Source organism: Oryzias latipes, chromosome 19, assembly GCF_053564925.1.
Source record: "Oryzias latipes strain Hd-rR chromosome 19, Olatipes_Hd-rR_3.1".
NCBI classification, from domain to species: domain Eukaryota; kingdom Metazoa; phylum Chordata; class Actinopteri; order Beloniformes; family Adrianichthyidae; genus Oryzias; species Oryzias latipes.
In genome coordinates, this window is record NC_136255.1 from 26,622,501 (window position 1) to 26,634,460 (window position 11,960).

The 11,960-nt window shown below is 41.1% G+C and overlaps 2 protein-coding genes across 4 annotated transcripts in view; one reads left to right on the plus strand and one right to left on the minus strand.

Annotated features, from left to right (window-relative positions):
* The window catches only part of LOC101161619 (microfibril-associated glycoprotein 4-like), a 3,780-nt gene extending 152 nt beyond the window's left edge, over positions 1-3,628 (plus strand). The window contains exons 2-7 of the mRNA XM_004086806.5: positions 1-41; positions 160-315; positions 907-945; positions 1,430-1,526; positions 2,211-2,378; positions 3,186-3,628. The exon at positions 1-41 is cut by the window's left edge and continues 26 nt beyond it. Of these exons, the coding sequence (XP_004086854.1) occupies positions 33-41; positions 160-315; positions 907-945; positions 1,430-1,526; positions 2,211-2,378; positions 3,186-3,439 (723 nt within the window). The 5' untranslated portion in view covers positions 1-32 and the 3' untranslated portion in view covers positions 3,440-3,628. The remainder of the gene's footprint in view (positions 42-159; positions 316-906; positions 946-1,429; positions 1,527-2,210; positions 2,379-3,185) is intronic.
* A 2,904-nt stretch (positions 3,629-6,532) lies between these two features.
* Positions 6,533-9,795, minus strand: LOC101161869 (microfibril-associated glycoprotein 4). Of its 3 annotated transcripts, XM_004086808.5 has the most exons (7): positions 9,660-9,784; positions 9,448-9,488; positions 9,134-9,298; positions 8,754-8,792; positions 8,586-8,682; positions 8,353-8,520; positions 6,533-6,901 (listed from the first exon to the last, which is right to left on the minus strand). In XM_004086808.5, exons 3-7 carry the CDS (start codon positions 9,296-9,298, stop codon positions 6,648-6,650), a joined length of 723 nt encoding a protein of 240 aa, XP_004086856.1. In that variant the 5' UTR covers positions 9,448-9,488; positions 9,660-9,784; the 3' UTR covers positions 6,533-6,647. The 3 variants fall into 3 exon arrangements, with proteins under 3 accessions (XP_004086856.1, XP_004086855.1, XP_020557666.1); XM_004086807.3 differs by lacking the exon at positions 9,448-9,488 and having other exon boundaries at positions 9,660-9,795; XM_020702007.2 differs by lacking the exons at positions 8,754-8,792; positions 9,448-9,488 and having other exon boundaries at positions 9,660-9,795.
* Positions 9,796-11,960: the final 2,165 nt, after the last annotated feature.

Sequence of the window (11,960 nt, forward strand, 5' to 3'; positions counted from 1 at the left end):
GATCTTCATCGCTTCACTTCAGCACAGCAGTGATGATGAAGGTCAGTTTACACTTTATTAGACCTGCAGCTTTTTGTCAGGTTTGTAGAAATTCAACCTCTGATAGAATAAAGATAAAACAAAGAGACATCAATTCAAACATGGTGGTTCTGGTTTCAGCTTCCTTCAGTCCTCCTCCTGCTTCTGGCTCCAATGGTGGCTAACTGCTTTGTGCGCTACCTGCCAGAAGACTGCATGGAGATCCACAACCAGGACAAGACACTGAGAAGTGGAGTGTTCACCATCTACCCCTCTGGTTCCACATCTGCTGTGGAGGTACATCTCTGTTAGCGTTTGAATCCACAAAGGCAAAGATGAGATAATAAGCATGAAAATGTAGTTAGTTCTGCTTCCATCCCCTGTCATTCATATTTCCTGAAGACATTCCAGGAATCTCTGCTCATTTTCTGCAGACATAAATCTTGTAATAGTTGTTGTAATTCAGGAAATACTGTAAATGCTAAACATCATGGACATGTGCAGGATCATGACAGGAGTGGGACGATCATGGATCAGAATAATCAGGATGACTTTTCACAGCCATTTACAATATAGGGAAGTTAGGCAACATTAAATTAGTGACAGCAGTTTAAGTTAAAGTTATAAAAGAAATCATAGATAGTTCAGAAACATTTGTTATGAATTGTTGCTAAATGAATGCAGAATTATTGTTTTGTTTTTCTTTTTCAAGTTACTTACAACAGCTGGATTCAAAAGCAACAATTTAAAACCAATATTTGGATCTTCTGCACATGTTTTTGATGAATAGAATCGATCGACCACAAGAACCTTGTTTCAGATTAGAATTGGTCTAAATGAGCATAAAGCATGGATGTGATGAACCAATGGGTGTGTCTGTGTGTGCAGGTCTACTGTGACATGGAGACTGATGGAGGAGGCTGGACGGTACGTTCTTTACCTTCAACTAACAGCTTCTTATTGTGGATCCTCAGTTCTTCCAGTGTTCTATGTGGTTTGGTTCTATCCTCACAGGTCTCTACAGATGAAGTTTTTAACTTGTTAAAACCAGAGCTTTAGCGTCAGGGTTTTTTAAATTACCATAACTCTTTGACTAATAAACATAATTCCAACAGATTCTAAAGCTTTGCACTGACATGGAGTTAAACCAATGGATTCTGACTCTTTGTGCTGATTGGAGCAAAGCTCCTTTTTTTTTTACTTCAGAATCTGTTGGAATTATGTTTGCATAAAAGGTGAAAGATGGTGTGTTATTTTGTGTTGCTGTAGCTCCAGTATTAAAGGCTTAAACATCAAGCAAGGACAAATGTGGAGAATTGGAGATAATAGAAGAAGGTTTCAGAGAAATTTCTTGTTTTGAGTAAAATGGCCAGATCTGTGATCCAGTTCTCTGAATTCATTGAGTTTGCAGGTTTTCCAGAGGAGGCTGGATGGCTCTGTGAACTTCTACAGGCCCTGGAATGAGTATAAGTCTGGTTTTGGCCAAGCTTCTGGAGAGTACTGGCTCGGTGAGACAAGTATCCGAAACTACAGTCGTGAAGCAAAGCAGTTTTTGTTTTGGTTATCCAGCGGGGATAAACTCAGGAGCAGGAACACTGGAACAGAGCCAGAAGCTTTTAAGGTTTTAACCATAGACCTAAACATGTGACAGGAAACAGAAAACGCTCCAACCTTTCCTTAAATAGAGAAACCAAACTAGAAAGTTGCAGGAAGCTGTGACCAACAAAGGAGAAGCCAAACCTACAATGAACCAAACCAAAATCACATCATAGGCGGACAAACCATAATAGTTTTATCATAACTTCAACACCCTCTAGTTTAATATGTGTATACAGCGGGCTGCCAAGGAAAGTGGTCCAATCTAAACATCATATAAAATAATCCAAAACATTGTTGTTATTTGTTAATTTATCCATATGTAATGATCAGAATGTTTGTTTCTTTAAAACAAAATTTTACATCATTATCTGGACAAAAACAAGTGGTAAGAGGGGAAGTTTCCCCCTGAAATGACGACATGAAACTGTTCACGCCTCTGTGTCGTCCATAAATATCTGAAAAATGGACACTTTAGGACTTCTTCCTTAGTCATTGTCTGTCTTTCTGGGTTTATTTACTCTGTTTGAATGTTGCAACCATATGGACTCTAAATATATTTGTGTTATACTAAATACGTGTGTATGCGTGTGTAGGTCTGGAGAACATCTATGGGCTGACACGTCTACGGAAGCATGAACTTTGGGTGGACATGGAGGATTTTGAAGGAAGAAAAGTGTTCGCTCGTTACTCTTCCTTTGCAATCAATGCTGAATGTGAGGGATACGCCCTGCAAGTGTCTGGATTCATAAACGGAGGAGCCAGTAAGTTCTCTGATAAAGTCTTCTGTGACACAGACTAAATTAAGATTTGACACAAGTTAAGGTGGAGCCTAATTTATGTGGCATTAGGTTCAACAAAAACTTCATCTGGAGACCTCTGACCTTAAAAGGATCCAAAGTTTATGTCCAGTATGGATGTAAAGGTTTTAGAAGAATACAATTAAGGAACCTTAAAGTGGCCTATGGACATTTACGTATCAATTACACACCCCATACGTCTGCATTCACATGTGGTCAGTAAGGACCAAGTACTCTGACCTTACAGACGACTAGAGTGCAGCATAAAGACGCCGTACGACAGCATCACCGTGTGTCATGTAAGTGTACCCTCTCATTATCCTTAGGAATACTTCATGATACACTTACCTCACACACAACAATGGTACTTTCTATTTTCATGACATCCTTTGAGGTGGCCATACGAGCCTTAAGGGAACTGCTAGACACACCTGCCGCTCCTCTCTACGACCCTCCACCGACCATGACAACCCAAAAATGAGTCAACAATCATGTGGTTGCATGTGACTAAGGCTTAAGCTGAAGGTTTTATGTGAATTAAAGTTTACTGAGTCCGTCTAAAACTCCAACAATGTATCAATCAAACAACATTGATGTGAAGGTTGAAGAAGCTCAAAAGGCTACTAAAGTTCAATAACACACTAATAAGTTCTTGTTAAATGAGTCACTGCTGTAGATTAAAAGTCTTTAATAGGATTTCCGTCTTTTTACTGTTAAGAATTATTGGAATTCCCTAACAAAAGTGTTTCTGTGTGTTTGATGTTTCTGCAGATGACGCTCTGACTTATCACAACGGCATGAAGTTCTCCACCTTTGACAAGGACCAGGACACCTGGCCAAATAACTGTGCAAAGAGTTTTTTAGGGGCATTCTGGTATAATAGCTGTCACTATGCAAACCCTAACGGTGTTTATCGCTGGGGGGCTGATGGGACCATTTTTGCTATTGGGGTGAGTTGGTTTCAATGGAAGGGTTATGACTATTCTCTGAAGAGAATCAGCTTTAAGATCCGTCCTGTGAAATAAATCTGTAGGACAAACGTTCAGCAGTGCAGCTTGGTCTGCTGTGTATAAATAATCTGTAGAATCATTGAATCAGAAGCTTCAATCCAGACAAATGATGATTGGGAGCAGCTGCTGCTGCCTCTTTGGTGGAGGTTTCATTTCTGAACTGAATCATTTCCTGCTGACAATAAACAAGAAGCAAAGCAACAACTTTCTCACTTTGTGCTTTATTTTATAACAGTCGTTGTTGGTCGCTTGTGTCACAAAAGCAGAATTTAAAATCTGGAGGATTTATTTAGAAAAGACAGAAAATAAAGTTTTGTGGTCCTGAATAGAGCTTAAGGGGGGGAATTCGGACACAGCCAAACCAGAATCTCCAGACCACAGATGGTGCTAGTGAGCACTGCTGGGTGTGAGGGAGGAAATACTTATTGCTCAATAACTCAGGCTTGTTGGTTCTGGAGGAAAACACTGCCAGTCCACGACATGAGGTGATGGTGGAAGAGCTCCTCTGGGGCAGATGGACAGTTGGCACAAGCATGAGTTCCTCACTTATGTCACAATGTGAGAACCTATGCATTTTCATGGAATTGGAGGGGCTAGTGCTCAGACAGCAGGTTTTTAGAGGAATGCTCAGAAATGTGTGAATGAATCAAAATACCACTTTGGGGTTTATTTTCATGAGGACTAAACATTCTATTACACTTCAAAGCACAAAAAGTAGATTTTGCAGGTAAATAAGCTCTTTAAGGTTTTTATTTGATATCATTTGCATAACAATTGGAACTCACCACACACCGTTGCAGAGGTAGAAATTGGTGACCCTTTGATGACATCTTTATTACAGTGTTGGTGGTAACACATTGCAAAGTAACGGATTACTGTAATTGAATTACTTTTGTCAGCATGAAGGAACGTAATGAATTACAGTTCAAATTATGTTCTTTTGTAGGTTTTACAGAGTTTGACATTTTCTCTTGGTTAAATGAAACAAAACAGAGGTTAATTTAAAAGAAATAGAGTTTCTGGGGGATAAGCACATGCATGTACATGCAGAGTTGGGGATCGGTTAAAGTACAGACATGCCCTCATTGCTGCAGTCACACTGCTTTCTGAACTGGCTCGAAGACTGGACGAAAAGAGACGCAGCAAGGAGTCTGTTCATCCCTGAGCAGCAGCAGGTGAGCAGCAGAGCAGAGAGCCGCCCCCAGTTCTGATGTGTCGTGGCGAATGAAACTTCTCTGAAGTTTTGCTCTTTGGGGGTGAAAAACCAGGTGGATGGAAGTTGGCAGATCACACAAGGCCTCTGGATTTAGTGTAGTTTCAGTGTGGCAGGATGAAGTGGCTCAGGTGTAGCGGGAAGGATGATTGCAGGCAGAGGCCTCATGGGGCGTTAAAAAATGGCCAAGGCGTCCACCGGTTGTGATGGGCATCATTTGGCCACTGGGACCGCCCACTTCCTGCATAGAATTCATCTTAATTTTAGCCCCCACAGTTGAGCATGGCATGATTTTGAGCCTCCCGGGTGATGAACAGAGTCTGTCTGTCTGCAGCAGCTGTCTGGGACATTTGACTGTCCCTGCGTGTGTGTGAAAATCCTTGTTGGACTACAAAGAGGGTTCTGCTGGGGGGGCTCATTGGCTGCTATAGCCATGCCTGGATTCTCCCCCACCAACCACCAGGAAAAGATCGGCAGGACTCACCACACTGAGCAGCATCCCACTTACTGGCTAACCCTCATTTCTGTAGCCCATTTGTCTGTAATGTGTGTGTGTGTGTGTGTGGGTGTGGGTGTGCGTGTGTGTGTGGGTGTGGGTGTGGGTGTGGGTGTGTGTGTGTGTGTGCGTGTGTGTGTGGGTGTGGGTGGGTGTGGGTGGGTGTGTGTGTGCGTGTGTGTGTGGGTGTGTGCGTGTGTGTGTGGGTGTGTGTGTGGGTGTGTGTGTGTGTGTGTGCAGTGTGTTTCTCTTGTTGTAGGTTTGGATTTGGGTCGATCTCGGGGAGCTGCTGGGACCCGCTCCTATAAGGGTTTCTTTTGTTTCTTTATCAATTCTCCTGAGGAATTTCATTCATCTTGGTTTGTTCGCCCCCCTCCCTCAGTGCTGAGGACCCAGGTGTCAGTCCTGTGCTTAAGGTGGAGGCCTTCCCTGGTTTGGGGTGACGTGTCCTTGAGTTGAAGGGTTTTTTGAGTGTGTGTGATCTGCATCCCGTGAGTGAGGGGCTTTATATTCTGTGTTCTTCCCTTAATCCATTCAGGTCCTCAACATACTGAACTTCTGTTTCATTATTTTTGTGTGCATGTATTTTAAATAATCCTTTTTAATTGGTTTCAGAATCTTGTAATCAAATTATTTTAACTCTGGTACCCCCTGGTACCCCCGTCCCCTAACTTTGTTCATCCATCAACATTTCCTTGAGACCACATCAGCTTGTGTGTAAAAACCTTACAGTTCTTGGATCTCCTCAGCCATCAATGTAAACCTAACTAATCTACATTATATCAATGTTAACTACATGGGGCTCCAGGGTCTCAGATTGCAGCCCCCTGATCTGGGGGTTTGTGGTAAAAACAAGTTTTTTCACTGTACCAAAATAAAAATAAATAAAAGTTGACTCTATTTATCTCACAATGGGGAAATATGTTCTCTGCATCTGACCCATCCCTGGGGGAGCGGTGAGCTGCAGACGAGCCACACTTGGGAAGCAACCCCCCAATCCCACCCCAAGGGTCAAGCAGGGAGGCATTGGGTCCCATTTTTAACCCTTGTTCCATCCTTTGCACTTTAACATTGGGAGTTGGGTCATCTAGACCCACTAGACAGTGCTCTGAACCTTTTTTCTTCAATGATTTGTGATCTTCACTGGTGTCCATGGATTACATGAAATCTTTCCACCTTTATCCACCTTTGTCATGGTAGGGAGAACACCTCAATGGAAGGGGGGGGTCATCTTGATAGCACAAGGGTTAAGATCTTTGGTATGACTCGGCCTGGGTTTAAACACTCGACCTTCCAGTTCCAGTTACAGGGCGGACACCCTACCCACAAGACCACTGAGCTGGTTGCATACTCCTGAAGGTGAACATGAGGTCAGTAAATTAAAAAAAAAGTGGAAACATTTCTGCTTTGCTTTTCTTTATTGATAGCAGGAAATCTCGGTTTGGTTGAATGATTCTACAGATTATTTATACACAGCAGACCAAGCTGCACTATTGAACGTTTGTCCTCCAGATTTATTTCACAGGACGGATCTTAAAGCTGATTCTCTTCAGAGAATAGTTCTGACCCTTCCAGTTATCCCACTCCACTCCAATTGAATTGAAGTAATCATCTCTCCCCCAGCGATAAATGCCGTTAGGGTTTGCATGGTTACAGCCATTGTACCAGAACGCCCCTAAAAATCGTTTTGCACAGTTGTCATGCCAGGCGTCCTGGTCTTTGTCAAAGGTGGAGAACTTCATTCCATTGTGGTAGTTCAGAGCGTTTCCTGCAGAAACACAAACACACATTTATCACTTTGTTTTCAAGCTTCCTGCTTTCAGAGCAGATCTAGACTTTGTAGAAACTACATGTAACCCAGGTAGTACTTGCTGGCCTTGTTTTGTGTTGTTTTCCCTTCCTGGTCACTTTTGTTTCCCGCGCCAGTGACGTCAGCTAATCAAGTGGGGTGGTTGGCCAATCACGGCCCTTTGTTTCACGACGTCCCAGCATCACGCTACATAGCGCGGCCAGCCGTGTACACTTATGGTGCTGGGATTCAGTATTCATGGAAGTGGTGGGGAAGCCAAATGAGAGACAAGACACAGGTCTGATGAAACTATTCTCATCATTTACCTGCTTAATTCTGCTTGTTATTTATTGTAGTGCATATTATGTCACAGGGACCCTCTATCCAGTCCAAACACAGGCGATATTGTTGACTTGACATGTGGTTTTGGCAGAAATTGGTGAGTCAAGACATTGTTATGCTAATGTAGCTTAGCTGCCACTACTTATTAATAACAAGCTTTCTGTATGATTCAGTTAAAACTAAAAACAATACTTAAGGAGGAAATATTGCATACATATTCTAAGAATGTGTTATATTACTGTGATTTACTGTCTCTTGATAATTTGTTGTTTTGAAATTGAATGTGGTGCATTTAGTGCTGTGTTTATATAAATTGAGTGCACACTGACATTATTAAAAGAAAAATAATACATGTTAGCCTACTTTTAATTGGAGTTATGTTAACACAAGATTTATTGGGATTTTGGTCCAGTTACACAGACCAGGTCCATGATGGTGAGCTAGACCCTAGGAACCTGAACCTCCAGAAGAGCCGCATCATCCCGCCGGGCCTGTAGGGGGGCTTCGTAGTAGCCCAATGAAAAACTCACACCCAACTTACGTCTACACCATCACCCAGTGAACTACCATACACATTAAAATCACTCATCCCAGTGCACTTGCATTCCTCTGAACTGTAGGCGGGTTGGTTCTTGTGTTTTTTTTTCCCTGTGGAGCAATTCAAAGTTGCTGGACTCTCGATACGTCAATGCTATATCAGTCATGGATTGTGTATTTTGAAATCTTAAACCTTTTTAGTATTTTAGTGTATGCATAGAAATGTCCATTCACTTTCCTTTATAGTTTAATATTTGTCTGTCACTGTGAGTATTTAGCACAAACAATAATTGGTACCAAACCACAGGCCACTCCCTCCTTGAGACAAATTCTAGACTTCTGGTCACAAGCCCATTTCAATAGTTAAATAGCACTTTCTGTGACCCTGTTGCTACATACAGAATCTGTTTTCTAGAGTAAAATGTTTCAACTTTGTGTTTCTTTGTGACAATAACGTTCATCTTGATGCTGCAAACGCTCCTTTGAACAGTTTCTTTGTTCTCCAAACTCCATTTCTCCTGGTGTCCAAGTGTTTCTGATCAGAGACCTACCTGCTCCTCCATCAGTGAATCCCGTCACCTCCAGTTTGTATCCTTCATCCTCTGGACCAATGGAGAAGGAGGAGTAGCGAGCGTACGCCTTGTTTCCTTCAAAGTCCTCCATGTCGACCAGCAGCTCATATTTTTTCCTCAAACAGAGCTGGAAGAGATTCTCCAGACCTGAAACCCAGGAAGGTGTTAGCACCAACATTGGCATCAACGCATTGCTTTGATTTCCATCTCACCCAACCAGATCTCTCCATCAGCAGAACCAAAGCCCGTCCTGTAATAATCCCAGGGTCTGTAGAAGTTCAGAGAACCGTCCATCCTCCTCTGGAAGACCTGAGGGAACAGGACAGAAGTGAACCGGATGATTCCTCAGACAGCTGAAAGGGACCAGGTCAAGTTCTCACCATCCACTGTCCTCCGAGGGAATCCATGTCGCAGTACACCTGGAGACACACACACACACGCACCCACACACACACACACACACACCCACACACAGACACACACACACACACAGACACACACAGACACACACACACACACACACACACACATACACACTTATTTAGGTAACCCAACTCTAAGTGTTTTGATTGACTAATCAAACACTGAAACATTATTTTGTTTCATTTTCTCACTTTCAGCTTTTAATAAGCTCATGTTGTACGTTTTTCTATCACGATCATGAAAAATAACACCAACTTGTACTAAAGCTAGCCATGTTTCTAAAAATGTCTGTTTTCTCCATAAGTGTCCATCATGAGCTGAAAGTGGGAGAGCGTACCTGGACCCCATATGTGTCTTCTATGGGATAGACGGTGTAAACTCCACTGGCTCTGCTGTTGTCCTGGTCGTAGATATCACTGCAGTCCACAGGAGGAACCCCAGGAAGACCGCCCACCAGCTGTGGAACCAGGACCAGGACTGACAGCAGAGCAGCACTTTCCATCTGTTTCCATCCAAAAGCAGCAGAAAAACACACATCTGAGAGTCACACATGAAAATACAGAAACACTAAAGCTTCTACAGACACAGAATGTCAGAAAGCTTCAACAATTCATAGATTCTTGTTGGACTGACGTTCTAACAATAACTTGCCTTAAAATTCCAGTAGAGTCTCCTCACTACTCATTAGTACCCTTAATGATGAAAAATGTGGCAGGTTTAATTATTTTTTCATGTCATGTTTCTGCAGTGATTCAGTTACAACTATTTTTATTAAATAGTTTCTATAATTACAGATTATTTGCACAGAGAAGCAAACACAGGTGATGTCAGTAAAGTTAGATTTTAGGAGAAAATCCTCTGACCTTTGACCTTTTTCAAGCTCTTTGCTTCAGTCGCTTCCTTCAAGGTCTCTGATATTTGGAGAAACTTCAGAAGAAGATCAGTCCTGGAGCTGCTTCTTGGTGTTTAAGGAATCAAAGTCTGAAACTGTTGAACGGAAGGAATTTCAAAATAAGAGCCTGGAGGAAGAGAACGCCCTTTCTGAATTCCTTTATGTGTGAAGACATGTTTGTGAGTGCACATCGTTCTTTATCTCAGTCTGCACAGATTTCTGTATTTGTGCAGATGCCTGCATAATTATATGTTTGCATTTTGTGCTTCTGAAGATGTCTGAAGTTCTAGAAGTGCATTAAACAACTCATTTTTTAAGTATTTAAACAGGACACATATTTGTTTTGCCGTCTCTTACTTCCTGTGTTTGCTGCCGACACAGACTTTAAAAAATGAAGGACATTTTTCAGTCCCTAAAGTCTGATTGTGCTGGGTTTAATTTAGTTCTTGTTGGACCCAACAATCTGACTGTCTGTTATGTCACTCATTAAATGACACCAAAGCACAAACTTAAGTGCTTCCATCATCCCAGGAACTTAACCCAACAGAATTCATCTCTTTCAACCCATGGATATAAAGGCAGATCATCAGTGACTAACTTGTACTTTAACTGCTGATTTACATGTTAATAGGTTTCTGAGCTGGTCAGGCTTTAATTTGTTGTTTTGTTGTCACCAATGCGTTTGTTTGATTTTCTGGTAGATACGTCAGTTGTGTTTTGTGATGAAAATAATTCTTTTTTTTAATTTCTACAGTTTAAAAAAATTATTAGGATTATTAGAACCAAAATATTCACTAATCCTCATGTTTTTGGTTATATTTTAAATTATGACACTCTGTTTTTTTCCATTTAATATCTAACATTAACATCTAAAAAAGACTAAAATCATGAAAGTTAAGGAAGAATTAAACATAAAGTATATGTAAAAGTTAGGAGACATAAAAAGATCATTTCTTTACCAATTCTTCCCAAAAGCATTTTTGTATGGAAGCGATTATGTAGCATAAATAAAAAGCAAAGTCAAAACCAGAAATGCTTTTTCATTTTCAAAATTAAAAAGCATTTTTTGACTCAAAAATATAATGAAAAAGCAAACCACCAAAATGCTTTTTCATTTCCTTCCTCAACACAGCTTATTCTGTCACTTAAATAAAATTAAAATGAAAATGGTATTTGACATTTCATTTTCAAGACGTTCTCTGGTAAATGTGTAGCATAATTCATTTAGAAATGTCTAATTTGACATTCAAAATGGATTAATTGAAATGCTTTTTAATTTTCAAAATGAAGCTGCATTTTTTGACTCAAAATTAAAAAGAAAAAGCAATACTTCAAAATGCTTTATCATTTTATACTTCAACACTGCTTTTTCTGTCACTTAATTAAAATGATAATGAAAATGGTATTTGACATTTCATTTTCAAAAAGGTTCCTGGTAAATGTGTAGCATAATTTATTTAGAAATGTCTAATTTGACATTTAAAATGGATTAACAGAAATGCTTTTTAATTTTCAAAATGTAGCTGCATCAAATGACTCAAAATTCAAATGAAAAAGCAATATTTCAAAATGCTTTTTCATTTTATACCTAAAACCGCTTATTCTGTGTCATAATTAAAACGAAAATGCAAAGAGGGGATTGCATTTGCATTTTAACATCCACCCCGCGCACCTTGTCACAATATTCATTTAGGAAAAGCATTAGCAGAGGGGAGGCGGGGCGATGACGTCACTGCTTTCTCTGTGTGTCCGGCTGCTGACTGACGCACACACACGCACCAGGAGCAGACTGTGTTAGCGGCAGAGACGATGGTTTTGTGATGGTTGTGAACTTCTGATGAGTTTCCACAGCTTTTCAGGACTACATAGCTGCATGTCCGCCTTCTGCGGTCCTCCTCCTGACCCACCGCGGACAAGCTTTGTTATTCGGACCGCCAGCTGCCTTCACACAGCGGAGCGCGAAGCTCCCGATGATCGCTGAGGCGGAAATGCTGCTGCGATCTGAGAAACCATCATATGAATTTGTGTTTCCAGTGGTGTCCAGAACAAAATCAAGACTGATTCCCACATATTTACACATTTATCTGCAGCTTCGGGTGAATTTGCTGTTTGATTTATTAAGATCCAGGTTTGAGCAGGCCAGGTCCAGCGGTTTTTGAACAGGACCCGGTTTTACGTAATCTCAATGTGGAAAATGCAGCAGAATGTTCCTTTAGCTCCCTCGCGAATCAGAAGCTGTGAATCGTAAGTCAACTTTAGCGTCGTTTGACCG